This window comes from Rhinatrema bivittatum, chromosome 1 (assembly GCF_901001135.1).
Source record: "Rhinatrema bivittatum chromosome 1, aRhiBiv1.1, whole genome shotgun sequence".
Classification (NCBI taxonomy): domain Eukaryota; kingdom Metazoa; phylum Chordata; class Amphibia; order Gymnophiona; family Rhinatrematidae; genus Rhinatrema; species Rhinatrema bivittatum.
Genome location: NC_042615.1, coordinates 272834193 through 272861513, shown reverse-complemented (window position 1 = coordinate 272861513; position 27321 = coordinate 272834193). Strand labels below are relative to the sequence as shown.

Sequence of the window (27321 nt, the reverse complement as noted above, 5' to 3'; positions counted from 1 at the left end):
AGGCATTTTTTTAAAAATTGCCTTGCTATTGGTCAATGCCTGTGGTAACCAGCTGTCTCCATTTCTTTAGGGAAAAAAAGCATCTCAAAATGTTTAATAATTGTACTTATACAGAAATTCACATAATCATATGTAAATTTCTATACCAAAGAAGGAAATTAGGCATCCTGAAATGTTCACACATCTCTTTGTTTCCCTTATGGTAAGGATGACTCCAGTAGCTGAGGATGCCACCATCTCAGACTGCTGCCTCTGTGCCTGCCACTCCATTACCAGCTAGGGGGCTGGTCTTCGATCTAGCTGCTAGGATCCGCAGCTTGGGCTTTGTTTCCCGCGCCTCTCTGATACTAACTCTGCCCTCTTTGTGACATCATCGGCAATCCTGGGAACTCTCCAAATATGACCTGGAGGCTCTGGCATTCTAATGAAATTGCTGGGTCTCCAGGCCAACACCTATAATCTCTGGGTGCCCTGCTGCTGCACTAGAGAAACAGCCAGACTAGGAGTCTGATTAGCCTACATGGGTCAATTGAATGCCTCCTACCTTTTCCCTGACCTTTGACCAATCCGAGGCCTCCTTTCTTCTTCCTGCACCTGCAGACCAATGGTATGCCTCCTCCCTTCTTCCTGCCCGCACTGTCAGGAAGAAGTGAAGAGGCCTCCGATTGGCCTGTAGGGACAGGAAGAAGGGAGGAGGCTGACAGCAGAAGTAGCAGCAGAAGGAGTCCTCCCTCCTAGGAGGAGGTTGCTGCAACTGGCAAGTTTGGGATGGGAACAGGTAGTGAGTTGGGGGGGGAGGGGGGGTATGTGTGCATGTGAGGGAGGGCATGTGTTTATGTGTATATATGTGAATGGGTGTGTGCATGGGGGAGGGAATATAACAGGGGGAGGGGAAAGAGCATGGCTGTGAGAGTGTGTGTGTTTGGGTAGGAGGAAGAGAGGGGAAAGTGTGAATGAGCATGGGTGTGAGGGTAAATGGGCAGGTGTGTGTGTGTGGAAGAGGGAGAATAGTGAGTGAGCATGTATGTATGTAGGAAAATGAGAGGAGTAAAGGTGTAATTGAGCATGTGAGAATGTCAGAGAATGAGGAATGAGTGTGTGTGTGTGTGTGTTTATGAAAGTGATCGTGAACATGTGTGTGTGTTAATGTGTGTGAATAGGAGAGTAAGTTTGGGCACATCCGGTCCTCGCCCCCTCCCTCCCCCAGCATTCACAGTTATCTCAAGGTGACTGGAAATGAAAAGTTCCCTGGTATGATCATGAGGGGGTGCCCTGTCTAAAACAGCTTGAGGATGTTGGAGGAGTGTCTCTCTTTTGCACGCATGAAGGAGCTTGCTCCTTTGCACACCCTTTCGGACCTGCTGCACCCTCTGTACCCAGAGTTGTTTTTCACAAATCCAACCTGTCTACTATTCCATCAAAATAAGCGCCAACTTGGCTGTTCAGGGGGAAAACATTCCTATTGTCATCAGATGCGGTAGATGTGGCTTCGCTGCACTGGAACCTCAGGCCTGCCAGGTCAGCTTTGCTCACCATTCCCCTGCAATCCTGTAAAATGTTGACATTTCCCACAGCTTTAACTATTCTGTCAATCAGTGTTCAGTAAATATCCAAAAAAAGAAAACTGTTGTAATATTTGATATTACACCGACTGTGAAACCTGATTGTTTCTGCCTCACAGATACCTGGTTATCTGTCGGTGACATGGCCTTGCTAAATCAATGATTTTCTTACATTTTGCAAGCTAGAAGTATAGGCAGAGGTGGTGTTACTGCTATCTTTAAATATCATCAATCTTTTGTTAGCGTACTGTCCTGCAGGCATTTTAATTGAACTCCTTGCATGTGCCAACATTTACTTATCTAAGATTTCAATATTGCATGCTGACCAGATTCCTCTACAAACAGCTTGGAGGCTATGACTGCTTTTGAGGGACCACATTGTCCACTGTGTGTCCGTCCCCCCATAAAGCAAGTTTTACATTCAACCTTGTTTTCCTGAATCCCGCTTTATTTGCCCCCTCAATCAAGCTAATTTGCAGGCACATAGGGTGCCTTGACCTGATCATTTTTGTCCAGTATAATTCTAGGATTATCATCTAGTTCCTTTACATCTTCTAGCAAACAACTGTCTAGTTAAGCCTGGCCACATTGATGCTGACATATTTAAATACAAAGCAGCACTCCTAATGGTCGGCATAACAGACAGTACCTTATCCAACCCCGTGGACTCATGGCATAATAGTTTTCTCTCAGTGACTGATGAGCTTGCCCCCTTGAAAATTAAAAACATGCAACAAAGAAAGAGTGCTTCATGGTCCATGAATGCCTTACAAGCCTAAAAGCGAACTCTTCATAGGCTTAATTCACAAAGGTGTAAGCTACCTACTCCAGAACGTCTGGAGACATACAAATCCGAGCTAAATCAATACCACATGGCAATCAACATTATTAAAAAGACAAATTTTCAAAACAGAATTTTAGTCTCTGGTATTAAGTCCCATGAATTGTTTAATAAAGCAGTTTAGTAGTCCCTCACTGATTCCTCAGAAATTACCATCCCAAGGTACTTTATTGAAATTAGCAACTCAGTACTGCTGAGTTTGGGACAATTACAACCAGTGAACAATTGAGTACTATACTCAGAAACGTAAAGAAGACAACAGTAAATACGAAGTTACAGGAGATGCAATATTGTATTATTCATACAGTGGCAACACTGTTTTGAAATGGTCTTTTGCCATTTAGTCAATGCTTAAACTGTAAAATTGTACAAGCTAACTTGACTCATAACTTCATGTGTTCACGACTATACGATTTGAGGGCATCTTAGATGTGTTAGATGTGGTCTTTATGATAATTCGTGTAAGGCCACCATTTTAGGAGAAGTATTATTGTTGGGAGAAGCTATGTGGGCAGCATCACTATCTATGGGTGATAGGAAATTTATGTAGATTGCAATATTAATGGAAAAGTGATAATATTGCAAGGTTGGATGAAAGAAAACTCTCCATCTTATCAAGTATGGACTAATCAAATGTGGGAGTGGAGATCCATTGAAGAGTTAGATGAAGAAATGATGCATTAAGAAATAAGTGAATCATATGCCCTGGTCTGGAAAACATTTATAAACAATACTAATATTTAATTACCTTTAAAGAAACTGAGGGCATGTACAACAGACTTGGACACTGTTTAAAAATACCATCTTAGAAGCACAGTCCAGATGTATTCCATGCATTAAGAAAGGTGGAAGGAAGACCAAATGATTAACAGCATGATTAAAAAGCGAGGTGAAAGAGGCTATCTTAGCCAAAAGAATTTCTTTCAAAAATTGGAGGGATCCATTTGAAGAAAAAAGGAAAAAGCATAAGCACTGGCATATTCAGTGGCCGCTAGTATAGTGCTGGTTGAATATCGGCCCCACTGTTCCTCCTGCCTTATGTTTTACTATGAGATGTTATATTCTTTTATGATGTCTTATATTTGTTTTATTTGTTTTAGATTATTTATGCATTTTATGTAATCCGCTTAGCACACATTTGTTTTTATATATGCAGAATATCCGTTACGAATAAATACTGAAGAAGCCATCTGCTGATCCCACTGACTTTGGAACGTCCCTTTGCGTTCCTTCTATTTCTATCCAAAGTTATAGAAAGTGCTGTTTTGAGAAAACTATCCAATTTTTTTTTTTACAACTTCTCTGTTCTTGACCAGAATCAGTTTGGGTTTGGGAAACACCATAGTACTGAAATCTTCCTGTTATCTAGTTTAGATTTGACTTGAGAACTGAATATATGCTAATCCTATTAGATATCTCCATGGTGTTTAACGCCCTAAATCATGACATCTGTATCTGGTAGAAACTGGAATGGGAGGTGTGGTGCATGGGTGGTTCATATTCTATTTACATAACCACTCCCAACAGATCAAGGTAAATTCTAAGCCTTCATCTTGACACTCAGTCCTAACAGATGTTTCCCAGGGCTCTGCCTTGTCAGTAACTTTGTTTAATGTTTAACACCTCTTTGCAAACTGGTGGCTGGGTTGGGAGTGTCTTACAAACTAAGTTGATGAGATTCAGTTTTTCTTTCCTTTGAAATCATTCTGGTCTACTACACTGCAATTTGCAACAATTTGTTTAGCGGCATTTAGGAAATGGTTGTTTCATAATAAGCTGTCTCTAAATGTCGATAAGACCGAAATCATAATTTCCCTCTCCTAATCTTCCACCTGTGTTCACTTTTGATGGACACTACAAACAAGTGTCAAAAAAGTCTGGAATTTAAGGATAATCTTGGATCCAGTATTAGCTATGTGTCCCTACATATAGACAGTTGGGCGGGCATTATTTGCAAAATATTCCAAACCTTTACTAGATCTCATCAATTTTCATACCGTCCTTCAATCCCTAGTCTTGACAGGGTTGGACTACTATAATTCCCTTAACATTGGGTTACCATTTGAGATCTTTACAAATTGCTCAGAATGCAGCAGTTTGGGTCTTGACTGGTGTCAATATTCGAGACCAGTTACCCTCTCTGTACTCTAATCACTTCATTGACTCCCCATTCACTGGCATATCCAATATAAACTAGCAGTCCTTATTCATGATTTACTAAACAATGTCTCCTCACCATGGATAAACTCAAGAATTTAAAAGCCCTCACCTACTCTCTAGTCCTCTAATCAGGCCTTAATTGATATTCAATCACCTGGGGTATCGCACCTTATAGAAACACATATCAAACGGCCTTTCCAACAGCTGGGCCTACCTGCTCCCTGCCTGGATTCGCAATACAAAAGACATCAAGGCATTTAAAAAAGCACTTAAAACTTTTTTTATTTAACAATGCTTTTGAGCCAGATGGCTAAATCTGTCTTGTCAAAGCATATGAAGAAATCCTAGCAAGTCTTATGATTTATCTGCAGCGTTCTTGTGTATGTCTAGCTGTTCTTAATTTTTTGTCAGCGTGTTTGTTTTATGTTTTAAGCTTTATGTATGTGATGATGTAACCCACGGGAAAGAAATATTTTAAGTAAATAAATAAATTAGTAGCGCTTTAGATAGAAACAATAAATAGAAGTGCTAACAGAAAATAATTAAGGGATGTATGCTAGGATGCAGATATATCATCTGGAGGACTGGCCCTCAGCTTCAAGTTGTGTTCTGTGATCCAGCCATGCACTGCACAGCAGATGCTCCCCCTTTCAGACCATGTTCCTTCATGACAGTATCTGAGAAAAGGGGCAGCTTAATTCAGTGACACTGACCTGTTATCTCAGTCCTAGTGCACTTCATCTCAATGCAAGTTATGGTTTTAACTTCCTGCCAAACCATTACATTCTCTAGTCTGCAAAACTCCTGCTCAAGGCGCATGAATGGAATTTCTTCTCATGCTGCAAACATTTCGGACAGTCGGGGGTATATTCTTTTCTGTCCCACAGAGAAGTATTTTTGAGCATTCATTTTAGTACATTTCTGAACTTCACAGACTAGCAGCCTATCCATTTATTTAAAAAAAAAAAAAAAAAAAGGCAGACATATTCAGTACAAAATGCTTTAAAATGAAATTTTAGCAAAAAAATGTGCCAGAGTCCATGACATTGCCTGGTCGGCCTATGCGCAGCTGATATGGAAGCAGGCTGGCAGCTGCCACCGAAATTTGTATTTTAAACAAAAACTCATTGTTTCTTGCCCTACAAAGGGCCGTGAAATCCTGCTGGAAAAGGATCCCTTCTCAGGGGTCACCACAAGGATAGAATGGAGTACAGAAGTCAGACTGGGTTTACCATTCATTCTGTACCTAGCAAAGCTCACTGCTCTCCCATACACCAAAATAAAAAACACTTTTTTTTTTTTTTAAAAAGGAGAGCTTTACACTGCGCGGGTCTGTATCCCACACTGACCTTGTACAGAGTGCCGACTGCTCGCTTGCCTCGTCCTCTCAGGAGCCAGTGAGGAATGATGACTTCTCCTTGCGGGGAGCCTGAGACCAAAAAAGAGAAAAGTTAAGATGAATGAGTGCAGGGAAATCATTTCCCAGAGGCTACTCAGAGCTCTCGCCTTCCTTACTATTTACTGTATGTCATAAGAGAAGAAACCAACCTCAGGTTTAGCAAGCAAAAAAAGATAAAAATGCAAAGTGAGCTTTCCTTACAGCTAACTGCTCAGGTACAGCTGCATATAGCACATAATACACAAGGGAACACAGTAAACTTACTGCTAGATGAGATCTGGGGGTGACATAGGCATGCATGATTAAAAAATGTATCCCATCTTCATTTTTTACTTTTCTCTTTTTCACCCTCTATCTTCTGTCCCCCTCTCCCCCAGTTAGCTTGTCCATCTAGCATTAGGAATAGCCTAGTGGTTAGAGCAGTGGGTTACGAACCAGGAGTCTAGCGTTTGAGTCCCGCTATCGTTCCTTGTGACCTTGGGCAAGTCACTTTACTCTCCATTGCCTCAGGTACAAAACTTTAGATTGTAAGCCCTCTGGGGATAGAGAAATACCTACAGTACCTGAATGTAAACTGATGTGATATCTCAGATTGAGTGTCGGTATATAAAAATAATAAATAAATAGGCAATCTTTGCTGAACCAAGGAATGTTTCCTCCGAGATGCACACTCAGCACTGCATGTATGGCCAGCAAGGTGCACCACTGAAGATGCATATCTTTTATTTTAAAAATGTTTCAAATAAAATGTATTAGAACAGAAAAGGGAATGATACCTGGGAACAAGACCCAAAGATACAGCAACAAACCCCAAAATCAACTAAATGAATACTCTGAATATTCTTTAATTAATACACCACTTATTTTTTATTTATTTTATTTAAGAAATTTGTATCCTGCTTATCAACCTTGCTAAGTGGCTTACAATGAAACATTCATAATTAAATCAGTAATAACTAAAAACATTTATAAATAAATCTACATTAAATAAATAAAAACAAGTGAAAACAAAAGCAAAAAATTAACATGTTAAAATTAAAAATGCAGCATTGTTACACATATTATACATAAAACATTTATCAGCTGTTAGCACAAAATCTGTTTTCCTCTTTCCTGATGCAGGATTAATACAAGGATAATTGTGCTTGTTCTACTTAGTTTATAAAAGCAAGGCTCCCCATTGTCTGCAATTTTGCACCTGCAGAACTTATCACGGAATTTCTATTATTAAAACATTTTCTATGGGGGGGGAAACAGTTTTTACATAGCTGAGTAGAAATAAAGAAGTGACTCAAATAGTTCAAAATCTTAAACGTTTTTTTTTTTTAATTCTGCAGAAATGAATTCCTAGAGACAAGCAGGCTCCATATAAAACCATTGAGCAGGCAGACCAGTCCTGATTTTCTTAAACAGGTGCAACAATAATTTTGACTTCTATGGAAAGAATTAGACTAAAGAGATTAATGTAGTTAAAAGTCTGAAAGGAAGTAGTTGACTAGAAACAGGATTTAAAATAAAGCATTGTTTAATATGTGTATTCAATGAGTAATTAACCTTTAACACTGAATGAATGTGGGCACGTCAATCCATTCTTTTTTTATTTTCTTGAGATTAAACTGTATTTAAACACTTCCTTCAACCAAAATAAGGACTGTAATTTTAAACAATCCAACCAGTTTCACTAGATTGCTTATAAATTGCCAAGTAGGTGGAACATTTTGATTTTCAGTTTCTGATTAATAAAAGAAACATTTTCCCTTCCATATATTTTTCCCAGTTTAAAATGACAATATATGGATATATTTATATTGCAGACATGCCACAGATCTGACACAAAATTTAAAAAACTTGGGCCATGGATGTCCATCTGCCTAGTCACAGAATCTGCCCTCGGGATGCTGTAGAGAACTCTGGCCTGGGACTGGGTGACATAAAATAATTTATTTCTTCAAATGCTTAAAAAAAAAATAAACCCAGAGCTTGCCAGGTGCGTGGACAATTTTGGATTATCATGCCATGTATTCAGACACTAAGCTGTGAGGAATACCACAAAGTCCATTTCAGAAGAAAAAGAAACTAAAGCAAGAGTTTATCCTCCATAGCAATGAAACAGGAGGAAAGAGAAGAAACTGATTGTTTTTAAATATCTTATGATCTGCTAACAAAAGGGAGCTTTCTTTTTTAAACACACTGTATACAGTAAGAGAACAGCCAAATAAACACAGGAAAGGGCTAATGATCTTCATTCAGTGCTGACTTCCAATGTCTATCCCAATGCTTTCACGTACAAAGGCCTTTCTGCAGGGACACGATGTTGACAGGTAAGTTAATCCAAGTGCCCACAGTAAAAGAAATACATTAAACCAGTGCAGCTACACAAACTCTAATTATGATGTCTGAATCTCCCAGAGGAGAGCATAATCCCACACCCCCCTCTCCCCCTCCCAAATGGGGTGGCCCCTAGTATTATATGGATTGATGTCTATGGTAAGTGCCAATCTCCATACAAACCGGTTTTTCAGAGCACTTATCCATGGAGCCATTCATCCCCTACGGGGAAAGTAAACAGCTACCTAATTACCGTAAGCAGCTAAAAGGTCCCTAGTGAAATGCACTGAAGGAAATAGACTTCCAGAGAAGACAAGTGTATCTAAAAGCAAGCTTCTGCCCCCATGAAAGGAAATGAATAATGTTAATTTGTAGTCTTCTGTAGACAAGAGCATAGGTGTTGGGGAAAAGGTGAAGAAAAAGAAAAAGGGTTGGAGAGAAAGGAGGAGACAGTACCTGGGCAACCTGTCAGCGCCAGCACCACACACTCATATTAACACACCAGAAGAACAATGCTTTTGATATTTTTAACAGATAGTGACCAGCCACATGATATGCAGATCTGAATCCCTGACTCTGCACATGGTTATCTGTAATTTGTTCAGTTGGTCACAATCATCCAAACCCTACTGAATGATGATCACAGGGTTCCCCAAAAGATGACAGCCCAGGTCCGCGCTACCAGGTGTGTATACCGTGCAATTGCACAGGGAGGCACACCCAGAGGGAAGCAACCTGCGAGGCCGCCGGTGGACCTGTCCCACCGGTGGCCGAAATGAGAAGAGGCCTGTGGAAACTGCCGGTAGACCCGGAAGTACAGAAGGCCCGAGAGGCTGCCGGTGGACTCTATCCCACCAGCAGCCTGGAAGAGGAAGAGGTCCGTAAGGCTGTTGGTGGACCCCATCTCACCAGCGGCCCAGAAGAAGAAGAGGCCCTTAAGGCCGCTAGTGCACCCCATCCCACCGGCTGCCAAAGAAAGAACGAGCTCCTCGGTGCTGGCGTACATTGTTCAAAACATGTGCAGCTAGCACGTTTTCTACGCTTTTCTCGCGATGCACGAGATCAGCATAAAGGAAGTGCTAGGCTCATGTGGTTTGATTAGCACATGGGCCTGCACACGAGGAGGATTGGCACAATGGCTCCTGCTGGTATGTGTTTGTGTGTGTGTGTGTGTGTGTGTGTGAGAATAGGAACCTGTCTGGGGGGGGGGGGTTGTATGGGTGAATTTCTGTGTGCATGGAACCTGACTGGGATGTGTGTGTGTGTGCATGCATGCGCTTATGGGAACTTGTCTGGTGTGTGTGTCTGTGTGTGTGTGTGTGCATGCGCGCGCGCTTATGGGAACTTGTCTGATGTGTGTGTGTGTGTGCGCGCGTGTGTATGGGAACTTGTCTGGTTTTGTGTGTGTGCGCGCGTGTATGGGAACTTGTCTGGTGTGTGTGTGCATGGAACCTGTCTGGTGTGTGTGTGAATGGGAACCTGTCTGGAGTGTGTGTGTGTGTGTGAATAAATGGGAGCCCTCCTGGTGTGGGTGTGTAAGGGAACCTGTCTGGTGTATGTGTGTGTGAATGGAAACCTGTCTGGGATTGTTTGTGTGTCTGAATGGAAGCCTGCCTGGGTGTGTGTGAAGAAAATTGTGCTGCCTCACTAATCCATGCCTTACTCAGGATGACTGGAAATAAAAAGTTTTCAGGTATGGAGAGCAGTGAATTTTCCAACCTTATTAGTTTTACTTATTGGATGTCTATATCTGCCATTTTGAAATAATTTGTTTGGGAAATTTTTGTATGAGCTCTTAATTATTGGATATTATTCTGTTCCTTAGATCATTGGAAATATTATTTTTATAAGTATGGTTTTACTAATATGACTGATTTATATTCCTTGATGAATGATTTATGAGGACTGGTGATGTTTCTGTTTCTCCATTGTAGCATTGCATACAGAGCCTCGCTTGTTGCGGTTTGTGGTTTCCGGTTCAGTTTTTGTTTATAGTTTATAATCTCGGAATTTAGAGTTTATAGTCTCTGAATTTGGTAAGGGTGAGTCTGTGTTCTGCAAGTTTAATTGAGGTGGGGTATTCTTTGTTAAAAAAAAAAATACAAAATACAAGGAAGGGGGCAGCACAGTAATTGTTCACACAGGGCAGCAAAAATGCTAGCACTGGCCCTATGAGAGCCCAAGGTACAAGTCCGAAGACTACAGTGTTTGTGATCAGTGAAATGCACCACACGAGGCCCAGCTACACGGAAACACAGAATATTTGTTTGTTTTTAAAACAAGAATCACGACACAGGCAGAAGAGCTGGACAGAGATTTAGTCAAAGATCTCCATAAGATTGAAATCAAGGGAAAGTTACTTGCTGCTAGTGGCAGATTTTAACCTGCCAGATGTTTGATGTTTATTTTGGGGGGATTTATTGGAGCATCCCAGCTGCAGAAACAGAAGCAATGGGATTCTAGAGTCCTTTCAAAAGGATGCTCCTCAAGCAAATGGTAACCAAATCCACAAGGGCACAGGCAATATTGGACCTGCTCCCCGATGTTAAAGATCTACAGGCCAGAGAGAAGTTTGAGATCCTCAAGTCAGTGCCTGCATGATATTCCTTCTGTCCGACAGTGCGGCTTTCCGAATCTAGGGACCGACTATTTGCTGCCTCAAGTCTCATGCTGTGGAATAGTCTTTCTGAGACTCTGCACAGAGAGGTCTGCTTTAAAGCTTTTAAAAGGAATCTGAACACCTATGATATTTGTTTTATTGTTTCTTATATTGGTGTTTATTATTTTTTGAGTGTTTTCTTTGTATCTCGCCTCGATCTTACCGTAGAGGCGAGTAATAAATAAACTAAACGAATCTTTTTGGCCACGTTTTTCAATAGTATGAAGGAAGAGACTTAAGGGTTTTGCTATAACTGCGTAGTTTTTTTCAGACAGAATATGAGATGAATATATTCTGTTAATACAAACTCCATCATTGCTCTCTGCTTCAATAGCAGTTGGAAAAGGGGCATTGGATTCAGACAGCAAGCAACAAGGGCCCCAACTTTTATGGTTTGGGGAACAAATAAACATGAGGGTAACTTGCTGATGCGGCGCTTACTACCCTTAATCACTAAGCCTGATACTTTTGATGCAACTCCAACATTGCTCTCTGCTTTCACGGCAAGGGTTAAGGGAAATTGGATTCAAAAAGCATCTGAGGGCCCTGACTTTTACGGTCTGGGAAACTGATAAAGCATGGAGTAACCTGCACAGTGAAGCAGATGCTGGCATAGCTTTCTAGGCAGACTGGATAGATCATTTGGTCCTTTCTTGCCGTCATTTCTATGTTTCTATCTTTATAACTCCCCTCCCCCTACCTCATCCCTCTCGCCCCTGCACCTCATCCATTTCTCTGGTCTCTCTGACCATTTCTCTTTCCTACCTCACCACATTTTTCTTTCCCTGGGTGGACAGCAGCTGTGATTTCTCTCCCTGGGTAGGGAGGGGCAGCAAGAACTCCTCCCAGGGCAGGGACTCTAGGTGCCAACTCTTCCTGGATCATGCAATCCCGCAGCAGCGACTCCCATGTTTGGGCCTGGCACAGTAGAAGCAGCTCTTTGCCCGGGCCCAGCGAAAGAGACACATGGCTAAGTCATGGCATGCTTACAATAACATCACTATGCTCCCTTCCTCATTAGCTTGCAGTGCCTCCATTGTGCCGTGTTTGGATAATGCAGCCATTTTCTTCTTCCTCGTTCAGCCAGTCAGCCAGTGCAGTCCCCTTCAGGATTTTTTATGGACACCCCCCCCCACCCCCACCCTCATTTGCGCAACTCTGCTTAATGAAAAGATGACTGAAAGGGTAGAAGCAAAAAGATTAGAATTAAAAAGGTACAACGGGTCTCAGAAAGAAGGAGAGAGGAAAATATCTCTGGAAAGGCTGAGGGAAACAGGAAAAGTAGTCAGGATAAATGGAGATAAAAAAAATAAATTGCTAAGGTAGTTAAGCAAAGTGACAAGACCTTTTTTTTTTCAGATATGTTAATGAAAGAATGAAGTGTAGCAAAGAAGTAGATACCACTCCATTTAACACACGTCACTCCGCATCATATATATATATATATATATATATATATATATATATATATGACAAAGCTGAGAGATATCTCTGGATATGCTGGAGGAGTTTTGGTGAGACAGGAACCACAAGCCATATGCTGTGGACATGTCCTAAGTTACAACTTTTCTCTGAAGCGCAGGATATAATAAGAACACACGCTTTGGTTTCCTTGGTGCTTAACCCGCTGCTTACGTTATTTGGGGTGGGCACTCAGAACTGGCATCTGTCCAAAACTCAGGAAGCGTTTGGGTTCTCTGCTGGTATTTTTGGCTCACTGAGTTATTCAGAGCCACTGGAAGCAAAAACTTCCCAACCAACTGCGTTAGAGGGATCTGAAAGTGTGTTGATCCTATGGACTGTGGAGCGAGGGGCATGCAGGGCTTCTTGTCAATCCAGAACTTTTAACAAGATCTGCAGTATGTCTGGAGTTGATGTCAGGCTGGGAGGGAATACTACTGCAGGAGATCAGAGAGTGCACTGTAACATTATTAAAGGAGCTATGATTTTTATGGTACTATCTTTTTTGTTCAAAATAATGAGGCAGAAAAAAAAAATACCCCAGACAAATGTATCATTAGACAAAAAAATAAAGGCCCCTTTAGGCCAGTTCTTAATTTTACATCCAAAACATAACTCAAAGATTTTTATGCATGAAAAGTGAAAAGCTATGGTCATACGTGCTTGACAATTTTACGCATAAATATAACATATCAAAAACACTTTTCAGAGATTTATAATTATTGTATTCTTATTTGGGTTTATAGTGTTTAAAATGTTAAAAAAAAAAAAAAAAAAAAGTAAACCACCCATTCAGCACATAATTTGTGCTTAACTTGTAGTTCCAAGATCTGGGCTTATTTATTTATTTAAAAATATATACCTCGCTTGATCATAAATTCTCAGTGGCTGGCAAATATAATAAAACAAATATCAAATAATCATCATTGAAATACAAGTAGAAACAAAAAAATAATAGAAACAGACCACGTGAGTTGAGTTTGGAAGAATAGCAAGGATGTAAACTGCAGTACAAACTAATCAAGGTACTAATCAAGATGGAATAATAGTGGGCAAAGCTGCCACAGTATTGTAGTAATGTGGAGCGCAGAGTTCCCCCCCTGCAGAGGAGATCCTGGCAAGTTGTGAACGAAATGCACACTGTTCGCAGCAAAGATGAAGGCCCTGGTGTGCTGCAAACAGAGCGTGCGCCATTCGCATCAAAAATAAAAGCCCCCACGTGCCTCAGGGCGTGCTCCGCTCACAGTGAAGATGAAGGCCACAGTGAAAGTGAATGTGTGTAGAGAGGGGTATGAGAGAGAGAGAGATAGTAGGGGGGTAAGCAGGAGGTGTGAAAGAGAGCAGGGGGTATGTGAAAGAGACCAGGGAGGGTTAGCGGGGGGGGGGGGGGGAGTGAGAGACAGCAGGTGGGTGCTTGAGTGTGGGTGCCAGAGAGAGGGAGCTTATATGAGAAGATTGTGAAGGAGTGTGTATGTGTGTGAGAGATTGGGAGTTGGTGTGTATGAAAAATAGATCCTGTGTATGTGAGAGTGCTAGCCTGTGTGAAGGGATTGTGTATGTATGAGAGAGAGCCTGTGTGAAGGGGTGTGTGAGAGAGAGACATAGGTAGCTTCTGTGAGGGTGTATGCATGAGAGAAAAAGGGAGCTTGTGTGGGTGTGTATGCAAGAGTGAGGGCCCTGTATGAGGGGATGTGGGTTTGTGTGAGAGAGTGAGGGAGCCTGTATGAGGCTGTGTGTATGAGTACTAGAGAGAGGGAGGGACAGAGGGAGCCTGTGTGAGGGGCAGTACTGAGAACAGGGTCAAACTCTGGGACTGGCGATAGAGTGGAATGGGTTGAGCCTAGAGGTGGAGGGGAGAGATACTGGCAGGTGGAGGAGTTGGGGCCTGAGAGGGCAAAGTGGCCAGGGGAGTAGGGAGAGTGAGTGGAAGGGACACTCTTACAGTGAATTTCTAGGGAAATTCTGCTCAAAATATTTAAAATTCTGCACCTTTAAGTAATAACTTTTTTCTGTATTAATTTAAAATGTAATTACTTAAAGACTGTCATGTAAATTGTGTTATTTTGACCAATATAAAGTCTGCAGAATTTTAAGTTTTTGTGCTCAGAATTTAAATTTTTTTTGCGCAGAATTCCCCCAGGAGTAAGTATTTACACCACCAATTCCAGAGGGTCAGTCAATCAAGTAGACAGTCAATAGACAGGAACCTTGTCTATTGACTTTCAGGAAAAAACTTAAAACCTGGCTATTCCAACAAGCCTTTCACCCAACTTAGGCCTGCATCAACTATGCCACAGATCTCATACTAAGTCCGCCGGTTCAGTGCACGTTATCTTAGTCAGTGCACTTACTTTACTTTGTTATAGTTACCGAGTTACCTTTCCACTTCTGGTTTCTTCTCATTCCTAGTTCCATTACCCCTGTTCATTGTAACTTCTGCATTTTTGCATATTTGCATCTTTGCATCTTCGTTATTGTTATTATTACACCCCTGTTCCATGTAAACCGATATGATATGATTGTATCATAAATGTCGGTATAAAAAAAGTATAAATAAATAAATAAGCTATGCAGGTTTAGATAACAAAACTAGTGATATGGGTACCCAGGATGTCCTCCTTCCTCCCATCACCCTCCTTACAATGACACCCCCAAAAAGAGACACACACAATTTCCTCTTGGGATCAAAAGACCGCAGCTTAATTAACAAGATAACAAGCCAACAAACACCTAATTATATGTACCTGAGCTTGGAAAACAAAAACTAGCCCCGGTGGTCATCCGCCACCCCCTCAGCAAGATGCAACCACCCCCAGGCCCCACAGGCCTGTAGGCTCAACGACAGCACCAGCTGTCCCCAATGCCACAGCTCAGCAAGTACCTGCCCAACTCCAAGCGACTGAACCCAGTTGCAGCAACGAAGCCAAACTTCATCTCTGACCAACCAACTATCCCAGCTGCTTGGTCTCTGCAACCCCATCAATAACCCAAGCTCAGGTAACCCGCTCCCCCACGAGCTGCGACAACCCCTCATCCTCCAATACAGACACAATTAGAGGGTGGGAGGGAGGGATGCTGCCTGCCACCACGAGAAAAATTGAGGAATGCCCACTAAAGCAAAAAAAAAACAAACTGGCAGATAAAACGTAGGAGTCCCAAGGTTCTCAGCGGGACCGAGCCAATCACTATCCTCCACCTCATGACCGCCGATTCAAGCGAGAGGACCAATGGGCCAACATTTCAATCCCCCTCCCTCTTCCCTTTCAAATTAACCCCAATCGCAGCAGTCAGACAGGCAGGACAAGGCGGCACCTGGCCCCCACGTCACCCAGACCAGCCATGGACTACCCCATGACTGATCTGTCCATTATTAAAGGCCTGTCTAAACAAGTGGGCCTTTAACCTGCATCCTGCTCTTGAACTCTTCTGAAAGAGAATTCCAGAGAAGAAAGCCAGCTACCCCAAACATCCGTTGGTAGGACTCAGCTAAACAAATCAATGTGAAAGATGGTATGTCTAGCAGATTCAGAAATTATGAGCAAATAGTCTGACAAGACCTATAAACTCTCAATACTGAGTTAAATCACAGAGGAGCCAAACCCATTGATGTTTTTAAAGATCAGTCAACACCTTGAACTTGATTCTTGACCTTGACTAGTGCACTTTTTAGTCTATGTGATATAAACATCTCAGATTTTTCAGTGAAAAGTACATATCATACACCGGACACACATACTTTTTTTTTTTTGCTTCAGTTCCAGGGAGAACTTGGAAGTATATGACGGAAAAGTATAATTCTGTACATTTTACAAGCAGAGAAAAAGCGGAGGGCTAAATTTTTTTTGTTGCTTTCCTGACCTCTTCAAAATAAGTAACCAGTGTCCAAAGAGAACATAGAAAAGCAGAAACAAGTCAGCCTGTCCTGCAACTCTTGAGCAGAAGGAAGGTGTGTAGGGGTGTGGAGGGTTACCAGCTCTAGTACAGCAGGATTAGGTAATGACCAAACAGCTGTTCAGTCCCATCCCCAGATACTGTCACACGTCTTCAAGGAAATAGGCTACTAACAGGCATCACAAAATTACTGAGAAATGACATTCATAAAATGGAACTGCATAATGCATTGTCGCTTTTCTCCAAGAAGTTACAGCTAAAGGTCCTATGCATGTGCTCAGATAACAGTCACCACCGCTATTTCCCCTCTCAAAATTTTTTTTTTTTTTTTTTTTTTACAGGCCTACAAAACATGTGGGCAAGGTTTCCTGGGGTCTGCCTGTGCCACAGTTTCCCTGTGTGTTGTTTACAGTTTCACCAGAGGCAGGATCCTGCCAGACAAACTTGATAGAATTTTGAGGAAGTGACCAAAGTAGTGGGAGGAGCAATGGATGTGGCCTATTTGAACTTCAGCAAGGCTTTTCATATTATTACATGTAAGCAAACCAACATGCCAGTATGGAAGAAAGACAGAGAGGTGGGTGAGGAACTGTTTAAGCAAAAGAACTCGGAAAGTGGTGGTCAAGGGAGTCCACTCTGGAGAAGGTAAAAGGACCAGTGGGATACCTCAGGGCTCAGTGCTAGAGCCAGTTCTTTCCAATACCTTTAGCAGCAACATTGCAGAGGGACTGGAGGGAAAATATGTCTGCTTGCAAAAATCTGTAACAGGGTAGACACAGGAGGAAGTTTTGAAAAAATAAATGGGAACCTGAAAAACCTGGAAGAGAGTTTTGGAAGCTGTGCTGCAATACAGAAAAGGCAGAGCAACATGCATTTGGGATGCAAAAATCTAGCAGCAACTTATCAATTAGGAAGATGAAAACTGGCAGCTGCCAAAAAGGAAAGGGACCTTGAAGTAGTCATTTCTCCAATTTCCAGCTGGTGCAGGGAAAGCCATCAGTTTTACGGGGTGCATGTAAAGACTTATGACAACAGGAAAAAGGAGATATTAGCCTTGAATAGGTCACTAGCAGGACCCCCACCTGGAATACTTTATTCAATTTTGAGGGCCCTAATTTTGCAATTTATTTATGTGTTTATTTATTTATTTATATTCTGCTTTGCAGGCACTTCAAAGCGGATTACATTCAGGTACGTGATAGGACAAAGGCTAGTTGATCCCATATTGAAAGATGGCATTGACTGGCCTGAAGCCTAGCGGGCACTCCAAACCCGACTAGATGCAAGGGATGCCCACTGACCATCAGGGATGATTTCTAAGATATTGGTAGGGGTCCAGGGCTTGGGATTGGGGGGCCACTAGAATACCAGGGACTTAATCTAAGGTGGGGAGAGCCAGGTGGGTAGTAAGCACTAGAGGTAAGTTGAACTGGGGAGGGGTGGTTGGAACCAGGGGGGGATGAGTTTTATGTGTGTAACTGGGAGTCATTTTCAGTTACTATTAAATCCTGGGAAATGCCAATAGTGCAGTTAGTGAAATAGATACTGAGAGGCTCCAAGCAGTGCAGCCCCTCTCCCATTGAGGGTGCTGAGTTGGTCATCCCCCTCTTGTGAGATTATATAGCAGCTTTCTACAGAGAGCTCAGGGTGGGGTGGGGGGCAGTATAAGGTGTCGTTCTGGAGGAGGGTTGTACATTTTTGCCTCAGTTGTTTTTTTGGGGACCTGGGCTCCACTGCTGTACTCTTCTCCCAAGGTGCAGAGTGGTTGTCCTGGGAATATTTTGGAATTTTGGACTTTTACATGGTAGGAGCCTTGCTGGACACCTGGGCTTTTCTTGGACTCAGAGAAAACGGAACCCTGTGTTTGAGACGCCCAGGGATAGGGAAGACCTGCTCACTGAGGTGGTGTCCCGCTGCAAGGAACAAGTCTGGTGATAGTATTTTTTGAGGACAAGAAAGACTTTTGATTAATTGTCCAACAAGAAGATCTTTGCCCTCATTTCTGCAAGAAGCGAAGAAATAGCCAGGCTGCTGTTTGGATATCAGATCCCACTCCATTGGGATCCCCACAGGAAAAGAACAAGAGTAAAGATCCTGAAGATCTACTAACTGTGATTAAGAGACTATCTCCATCTTGGAAGACACCAATACGGCATCTTCACCCCCTGGGGAGAGAGAGGATTTACTGTCTGTGCAGGGATAGGATTTTGGCCATTTTTAGAAGAGGTTTTCCTGACCATCTTAGCATTACCCTGCCCACAGTAATAGTGGGAGATTTCAATTACCTCAGTATTGACTGGGTAAGTGAAACATCAGGGCATGCTAGAGAGATACAGTTCCTGGATGGAATAAATGACAGTTTTATGGAGTAAGTACTTCAGGAACCAACAAGAGAGGGAGCAATTTTAGATCTAATTCTCAGTGGAGCACAGGATTTGGTGAGAGAGGTAACAGTGGTGGGACCGCTTGGCAATAGTGATCATAATATGATAAAATTTGAATTAATGACTAGAAGGGGGACAGTAAGTAAATCCACGGCTCTAGTGCTAAGCTTTCAAAAGGAAACTTTGATAAAATTAGAAAAATAGAAAAAAAACTGAAAGGAGCAGCTACAAAGGTAAAAAGTGTGCAACAGATGTGGACATTGTTAAAAAAAAATACCATCCTAGAAGCACAGTCCAGATGTATTCCATACATTAAGAAAGGTGGAAGGAAGGCAAAACAATTACTGGCATGGTAAAAAGGTGAGAAGAAAGAGGCTATTTTAGCTAAAAGATCTTCATTCAAAAATTGGAAGAAGGATCCATCAGAAGAAAATAGGATAAAGCATAAGCATTGGCAAGTTAAATGTAAGAAAATTTGAAAAGAAGTTGGCCATAGAGGCAAAAACTCACAATAAAAACTTTAAAAATATCCAAAGCAGAAAGCCTGCGAGGGAGTCAGTTGGACAGTTGGATGATCAAGGGGTTAAAGGGGCACTTAGAGAAGATAAGACCATCGCGGAAAGATTAAACGATTTCTTTGCTTCGGTGTTCACTGAAGATGATGTTGGGGAGATTCCTGATCCGGTGAAGGTTTTCGTGGGTGATGATTCAGATCAACTGAACCAAATCACAGTGAACCTGGAAGATGTGGTAGGCCTGATTGACAAACTGAAGAGTATTAAATCACCTGGACCGGATGGTATACACCCCAAGGTTCTAAAAGAACTAAAAAATGAAATTTCAGACCTATTTCATTAAAGTCATCTAATGTACCTGAAGATTGGAAGATGGCCAATGTAACCTCTATATTTAAAAAGGGATCCAGGGGTGATCCGGTAAACTATAGACTGGTGAGCCTGACTTCAGTGCTGGGAAAAATTGTTAAAACTGTTACAAAGAATAAAATCACAAAATATTTAGATAGACTTGGTTTGATAGGACACAGCCAACATGGATTTACCCAAGGGAAATCTTGCCTCAAATCTCCTACATGTTTTTGAAGGGGTGAATAAATATGTGGAAAAAGGTGAAACGGTAGATGTGGTGTATTTGGATTTTCAGAAGGCATTCAACAAAGTCCCGCATGAGAGGCTTCTAAAAAAACTAAAAAGTCATGGGATAGGAGGCGATGCCCTTTTGTCGCTTGCAAGCTGGTTAAAAGACAGGGAACAAAGAGTAGGATTAAATGGACAGTTTTCACAAAGGAAAAAGGTAAACAGGGATCTGTACTTGGACTGGTGCTTTTTAATATATTTATAAATGATCTGAAAAGGGGTACGACGAGTGAGGTGATCAAATATGTGGATGACACACAATCATGTAGAGTAGTTAAATCTCAAGCAGATCGTGATGAATTGCAGGAGGATCTTGCAAGACTGGAAGATTGGGCTTCCAAATGGAAGATGAAATTTAACATGGACAAGTGCAAAGTGATGCATATAGGGAAAAATAACCCTTCCTGTTCTTATACAATGTTAGGTTCTATCTTAGGAGTTACCTCGCAAGAAAGAGTTCTAAGCGTAATAGTGGATTATACATTGAAATCATTGGCTCAGTGTGCTATGGCGATCAAAAAATCAAACAGAATGTTAGGAATTATTAGGAAGGGAATGGCAAATAAAATGGATGATGTCATAATGCCTCTGTATCGCTCAATGGTGAAACTGCACCTTGAATACTGTGTGCAATTCTGGTCACCACATCTCAAAAAGGATATAGGTGCACTGGAGAAAGTGCAGAGAAGGCGACCAAAATGATAAGTGGCACGGAACGGCTGCCCTATGAGGAAAGCCTAAAGAAGTTAGGACTGTTCAGTTTGGAGCAGAGATGACTGAGGAAGGATATGATAGAAGTCTACAAAATAATGAAAGAACGAACAAGTTAATGGAAATCGGTTATTTACTCTCTCAGATAATAGAAGGACCAGGGGGTACTCCATGAAGTTAGCAAGTAGCTCATTTAAAACTAATCGAAGAAAATTATTTTTCACTCAGCACATAGTTAAGCTCTGGAATTCATTGCCAGAGGATGGGTTACAGCAGTTAGTGCAACTGGGTTTAAAAAATGTTTGGATAAGTTCCTAGAGGAAAAATCCATAAATTACTCTTCCAATAGTTAAAAAGCAATAGTAGCTTGTGAGTTATCTAATATTTGGGTACTTGCCAGGTACTTGTGACTTGGATTGGCCACTGTTAGAAACAGGATACTGGGCTTGATGGACCCTTGGTCTGACCCAGTATGGCATATCTTATGTTCACTGGGACACCACGCTATCTAATCCAGGATGTTGAATGACTGTTTAAAATATTTCCTGCACAAAGGATAAAGACTGTAACCAAAGAAAGAAAGTCTGTGGTGCTGCAATCATATTTTTTGTGCCATTATTCACCTATCTTCTGAACAGCAAAGTCTTATTTTGGACGCCAACCCAGTGCATTCTGCGTGGTTTATTTTGGCACATAGCACACAGTGAAGAGATTACCCTTCTCCCAGGGAAACTTCAGTAAGAAGGAAGTCACTCTTGCATTGGGCCCTGAAAGTAAACCTTTCTCCCATAAAAACGATCCACACCCTACAGAAAGGGGCACATAGAAGAGCTAGCCAGGGTTCATGCCCCGAAGAGTTTACAAATTCTGTTATGGCCTCACTCGTGCGGGACAGGCACACCGGGGTGGGGTTACATGTGAAAGGGGAAGGGTTTGGGTAGGGGGTCAGGGCATCACCCCATGATTTGTTTTAAATATATTTCTGCACTTTAGCCCTTGCTGGACCACCTCTAAAGGTGGCGGGGGAGATGGGCAGGAGTCTACACAAAGTGGTTTTCTGGTTCACAACCCGCTAAGAAGGTATACCACAATGACACCAAGCCTGCAACAAGCCCTGCACCAAACAGGCTTAAAGAACTCGAAATGTACTCATCTGAGAAAAGAAGAGATTTGCTAGAAACAGTCAAATATTAAGCAAGCTTCAAGAAAATACAAAGTGGAAGAATTTTCAGAAAAAAAAAAAGAAATTCTAGGACAAGGGTTCATGATATGAAGCTGGTGAGAGGAAGACTCAGAGAAAATGTGAGAAAATACTTTATCGAGAGGGTAGTAGATGCTGGGAACAGCCTAGTGACAGTAATAGTGGTAACCAAACCATAAGCCTATTTAGGATAGATACAAATGCCCACGGTAAGCACAGCAGTGGAGGAGCAGTAGAGAAAAATAATCGGGAGGCCAGGCTGTTGGATTTGGCAAGACTTATATGCTCATCTATTTGGAATGGCAGGATGCCAAAAATTGAGATGACCAAGTCATCTTGCATAAAGAAAGCAGCGGTATGGCTGCATCAGGTTGCAAAGAAGATGAGACAAGATTAACCAACCTGCAGCAGGGCGTTGGTGCACTCTCAGATATAACCAAGGGAAACTGGCAAATTTCCTAGTATGAGTATCATGTGGTATGCTGTTGTTTTGTTTAGGGTGTACTATTCTTTTTAGTGCACACTAAAAAATGAATTTTAAAAGAGTTGCACATGTAGAAATCTGTACATATGCATGTAAATAACTTACACTTGTGTATTTGCTATTTTATAAACCTCAAACTACATGTGTAAGTAAGGGTGCACAAGTAAATTTGCGCATGTAAAAAAAGGGGTGGGCCAGGAAATGTCAGGGCAGGGCCAACATTTAGGAGAGCAAGCTGCTATTTTATAAGCAATTTATGCAAGTAAATTTGGCAGTTTATTCACATATATTTACATCTGCTGTATATCTGGAGTAAGCATAGGCATCAGAAATGGGGGCCACAGGGGCACCCCCCAAACTGGGCCACCACTTACAATAACTGCTCCCTTCTATTAAACTTCCATCAGGCTCCCTACTGAAGCTGAAAAGTGCATGAGAATGAGACATCCTCTGGCTACCGCAGGAGAGTGCAAGAGAGTGAGACTCCTCTGGCTAGAATGCCTCAGGAGAGTGCATGAGAGAGACTCCTCTGGCTAAAGTGCCACAGAAGAGTGCAAGAGTGAGACTCCTCTGGCTAGAATATTGCAGGAGAATGCAACAGTGTGAGACTCCTCTGGCTAGAGTGCCAGCGAGTGAGACTCCTCTGGCTAGAGTGCCACAGGAGAGTGCAAGAGTGTGAGGCTCCTCTGGCTAAAGTGTCACAGGACAGTGTAAGAGAGTGAGGCTCCTCTGGCTAGAATGTCACAGGACAGTGCAATAGAGTGAGACCTCCTCTGGCTAGAGTGCTGTGCTTACTGGTCCTGTTCCCTCCTTCCTCAGAACAGGCTCCGCTGGTTCAGGCTCCCCCCTTTCTAACCCCCACCCTGAATAATCCGATATATCACAGACAAGCACTCTTTGCTGGAAGAATAACAAATCACAGCCAGCAAAAAAAAAAAAAAAAAGACAGGAGCTGCAATGTTATCACTTTATGATAGAGTAGTGCTCTTAATTAGAAAGTCCAGAGGAGAGGACACTTACTATGGAGGTCATTTTAAAAGGAGTTACACATGTATAACCTATGAACAATTCAATGGCATATATGGTAGCAATTTTCAAAAGCCCACTTATATGTGTAAAATGCATTTACGCGTGTAAAACCCAGTTTTATGCATGTAAATCCTTTATAAAATTACCCCCTAAGAGAGCACATGAGCAACAGTAGAAGCATGTGTGTGTGTGGCAGAGTGACTGAGTAAGTGTGTGTGCCTGGGTTAGAGAGAACGTAAGAATGTGAGTCACTGTCTGAGCGTGTCTCAGAAAGTGTGTGTGACTGAGAGAATGTATATGTCAGTTTCTGAGACAGCAAGAGAGTGCGTGTGAGTCTGAGCCACTCCTCTTTCACCATCAATTTTTTGATCACCAGCTATCCTGTGCCATTGCACAACAACATGGTTTTAGCTACCTTGTACCCTATCTGGAGACTTTTCACAGTGATTCTAGTGACTTTCTTCAATTAGGATTTGGCACCACAGCCACTCAGGCCCTAGACCATCCAACTTTATCTCAGGAGCAGGCCATCCCTACCTGCAGGCAGAAAGAAGACCCCAGCGGTTTTCCAGCATCGAGTATTTTATTGGTAGGTCTGGGAATGAATAATTCTAATCTATAATCTATGCAAAAAATGTACATAAGAAAGAATGGCACTAACTGTAAACAAAATAAGAAACTGGCAGTGGAGGCGGAGCTGGGAGTGGAATTGGAGTGTAGCTAGCGGTGGTGCTTGGTTGCCCCCCCCCCCCCCCCCCACCAACCAAAAAGGTGTTCTGCTACCCCTGGGAGTAAGTGATAGTAAAAGTCTTAAAAGTGAAATATTGACTGGATAGGGGGGCTTGAGTGAAATGGAGGTAGTTAAGGCTGAAGAGCCAGGAGGGTCTCAATGACCTGAAGATGGATGATTTGATTGGTAAAACTGGTAATTTCATTGCCACATGCATGTTAGAAAATCTCCCGACTTATGTGTAAAAGCCAATTTATATGTTAAATATGTGTAAATTACAGAAGGAAAATCTCCACGTGTATATTTTTAAACGGGGCCAGGAGAGGTGGAAGGCCGCTCGCATTGAACGTCAGTTTCCCTAATGCACGCCCATCCACCTCTCCTGAACACCCGATGCGACATGTTAATGAGGAGCTGCACTAAAAAGGCGCACGTCCTTGGCATTGGATGCCCAGGAGACGTGGCTTTGTGGGTTAGGAAAACAGATGCTCAATTTACGAGCGTCCATTTTCCTAACCCACTACCTGGGTAACATCAAGCTAGGTTGAGAGAACATTGCACAAATCTCATCTTTGGGTGAGTTTCCTCACTCCGAGGGTCATCAAATCTTCACAAGAGTGCACTGTTCTGTTCGTACGTCTCACTTTGAATGTGAAAGTGGCCCCTAACCCCTACACTAATACCTAAACCTCACCTCGAGTTACTAGGTGGGCCTCCCATAGAGATATAAATACCTATCTAATGTGAGGGCATTATGGCTAGGCTCTCTCTCCACATTTTTTTTACATGTGCAGACATGTTGTGGGTTACATTTATGCATATTTTATAACCTGTGTATATCATATATGCACATCATATATGCTCAAGATATAAAATGCAGGAGTAGATTTTCACGCAGCCATATACACATGGATATGGGTGCTGAACACATTTCAAAATTATTCTTCCTGTGTTTTAGCACACATTAAAACGACTGTCATGCACTAAAACCCATTTACAGGCCGACGCTCTCCCGCGCGTTTTTCTGTATCGGCCTGTAAGTGCACGTCAACACAATTTAATGCATACTAAAAGAGTTTTAGCGCATTAAAACAAAATGACACAAATTTAAAAAAATAGAAAGAAAACGTCAGAAAAAAAAACTTTTCAGCTGCACCATGTAGCCTTAGCAAAGCACAAAAGGATAGGTGAACTGCAGATGGTCAAACTTGTATGACAATAAGCTCAGAAACATCTTTACCACTGGGTAGTGATAAGGACAAGGAAGTGCGATGATCAGAGACAGAGCAGTATAGATGTTCAAGCTTGCGGTCTGACAGCTGCCTGTGATGTATCTCCTTCGTACTGCAAGCAGCATAGCCAGCGGCTACTAAGGCAAACTGAGTGGGTCGAATATTCCTTATCTGCTACCATCCAAGGCCGGATGTAAAATCGGGGCACCTATAGGCAATGGGAGTTCCCCCCCAAGATTATCGGAGGTGTCAGGGACCTAGACTTATAGGAAGCCATGGGCATAATAACCGAAAATACGTTCAGCACAACTTTGAACATTTTTCCATGAATGATCATTTTCCAAAACGTCTTTCAGTACGAAAGTCGAACAGAAACTGGAACCTGAACTGCGATTGAAGCAGGGGGGAACTTAAGGACCCTTCAGACGCCAGTGCAGCCCCCGAGCCCCTCACAAACGTGAAAGTTAAAGAAGTCAGAAAGAAATGTGAAGCCTGGAGAGCCGATTAATACGGGAAAGAATCCGATTACTCCCCGTGGTCTCGGTGAGTCTGGAGTCATTATCCATCAGCCTCAAACCGAGGAAGAAAAAACCCAAAAGACCGAGATTGGGCTACGGAAGCTTTTATTTAATTTCTCAACCGTCCAGAGAAGACCACGTAGAGAGCAATTTGTATGTTGGTTTTTTTTTGTTTTTCTCGGTAAGCTCCGGTTAAACACAAAAACTTGGAAGACAGCAAGGGCACTAAACTTAAATAATAATAACGCGGTAAAAAAAAACAAAACCCAACAATATCCATGACTGGCTTAAATGAAAATCCGCTGAGCTGTGCTCGCCCGCAGCTCTCCTCCCTTCGCTGCACAGCGCAGTATCCGTGCATTCAAGCGGAGTGAGGCGGCTCCGGCCGGGCCATGCCCGGAGCAGGGCTCCCACCTCCGGCCGGGCAGGAGAGGGGGGGGGGGGGGTTCTCGCGCTCTCACGCGGGGACTTACCTTGTCCGCCGGGGAACGGGGAGAGGCAGAGCAGCAGGAACAGCAAGAGGAAGCCCTTGCACAGCCTGGCAGCGCTGCCCGGCGGAGGCTCCATCCCCGCCGCCCGTCCCGTCCTGCGCCCGCTCCTCACGCTGCCCCTTTCACGGGCTCCCATCCTCCCTCGGCCGCTTCTGTCAAGAGGCCGCAGCCCCTGCCGCTCCCTCCCCCCCCTACCCTCCCACACAGTGCGGCAGACACGGCAAACCCCTCCTCGTAAGAGCCGGAGCGCCCCGCGTTACCGAGGCGCTCTGCACAGGGAGAAGTTGGGTTACAACTCCATCCACGGGCCGGGAGGGGGTGGGACAACTTCGAGTCGCCTCACGCTATTTGCTTCCTAAATTCCCAGATGTGAGGAACATGTTTAATATGGTTTTTTCTAATTTCTTCATCGGGGATACATAAAACAAAAAAAAAAAAGATGTAGCCGAGTTGCTTAACAGGGCCAGCTGCAGCTTTGTTTACGTTTTAAAGTTGGGGGGGGGGGGGGGAAGATACCTTCGCTAATGCTTTTATTTTGGTGTCTGCAGAATAAGATCTGGGAGAAAAGGCGCGTGTCACAAGAGTGCTGCTGTAATTAGGGTTGCCAACTTTTCCACCGACCAGGACTGGACACATGAGGTTCCCGCCTCATTTGCATATATTTCAGATCCTGTCACTTGGAATCCGTTTGGTAGTAGGCCTAGTCACCCTGTACCAGTTGTGGACTACGACGGAACAAGAGTGAGGGAAGGTAAAGGGGGGCCACATACATTTTCTCATCTGTTGTACACACAGATTTTGCTCTCATACTAACTGACTCACGTGCTCCCTCTCTCACAGATGCTGTCACATACTCTCAAATTCTCTTAAACTCTGGAATTTGTTGCCAGAAGATTAGTGCAGTTAGTATAGCTGTGTTTAAAAAAGGTTTGGATAAGTTCTTGGAGGAGAAGTCCATTACCTGCTATTAAGTTGACTTAGATAATAACCACCGCTATTATTAGCAATGGTAACATGGAATAGACTTAGTTTTTGGGTACTTGCCAGGTTCTTATGGCCTGGATTGGCCACTGTTGGAAACAGGAT

General features: G+C 42.6%; 1 protein-coding gene across 1 annotated transcript in view; it reads right to left on the bottom strand.

Moving 5' to 3' along the window:
- Positions 1-26421, bottom strand: part of LOC115087490 (disintegrin and metalloproteinase domain-containing protein 33-like) — a 369144-nt gene extending 342723 nt beyond the window's left edge. Inside the window, 2 exon segments of the mRNA XM_029594743.1 lie at positions 5913-5992; positions 26218-26421. Of these exon segments, the coding sequence (XP_029450603.1) occupies positions 5913-5992; positions 26218-26371 (234 nt within the window). The 5' untranslated portion in view covers positions 26372-26421.
- Positions 26422-27321: the final 900 nt, after the last annotated feature.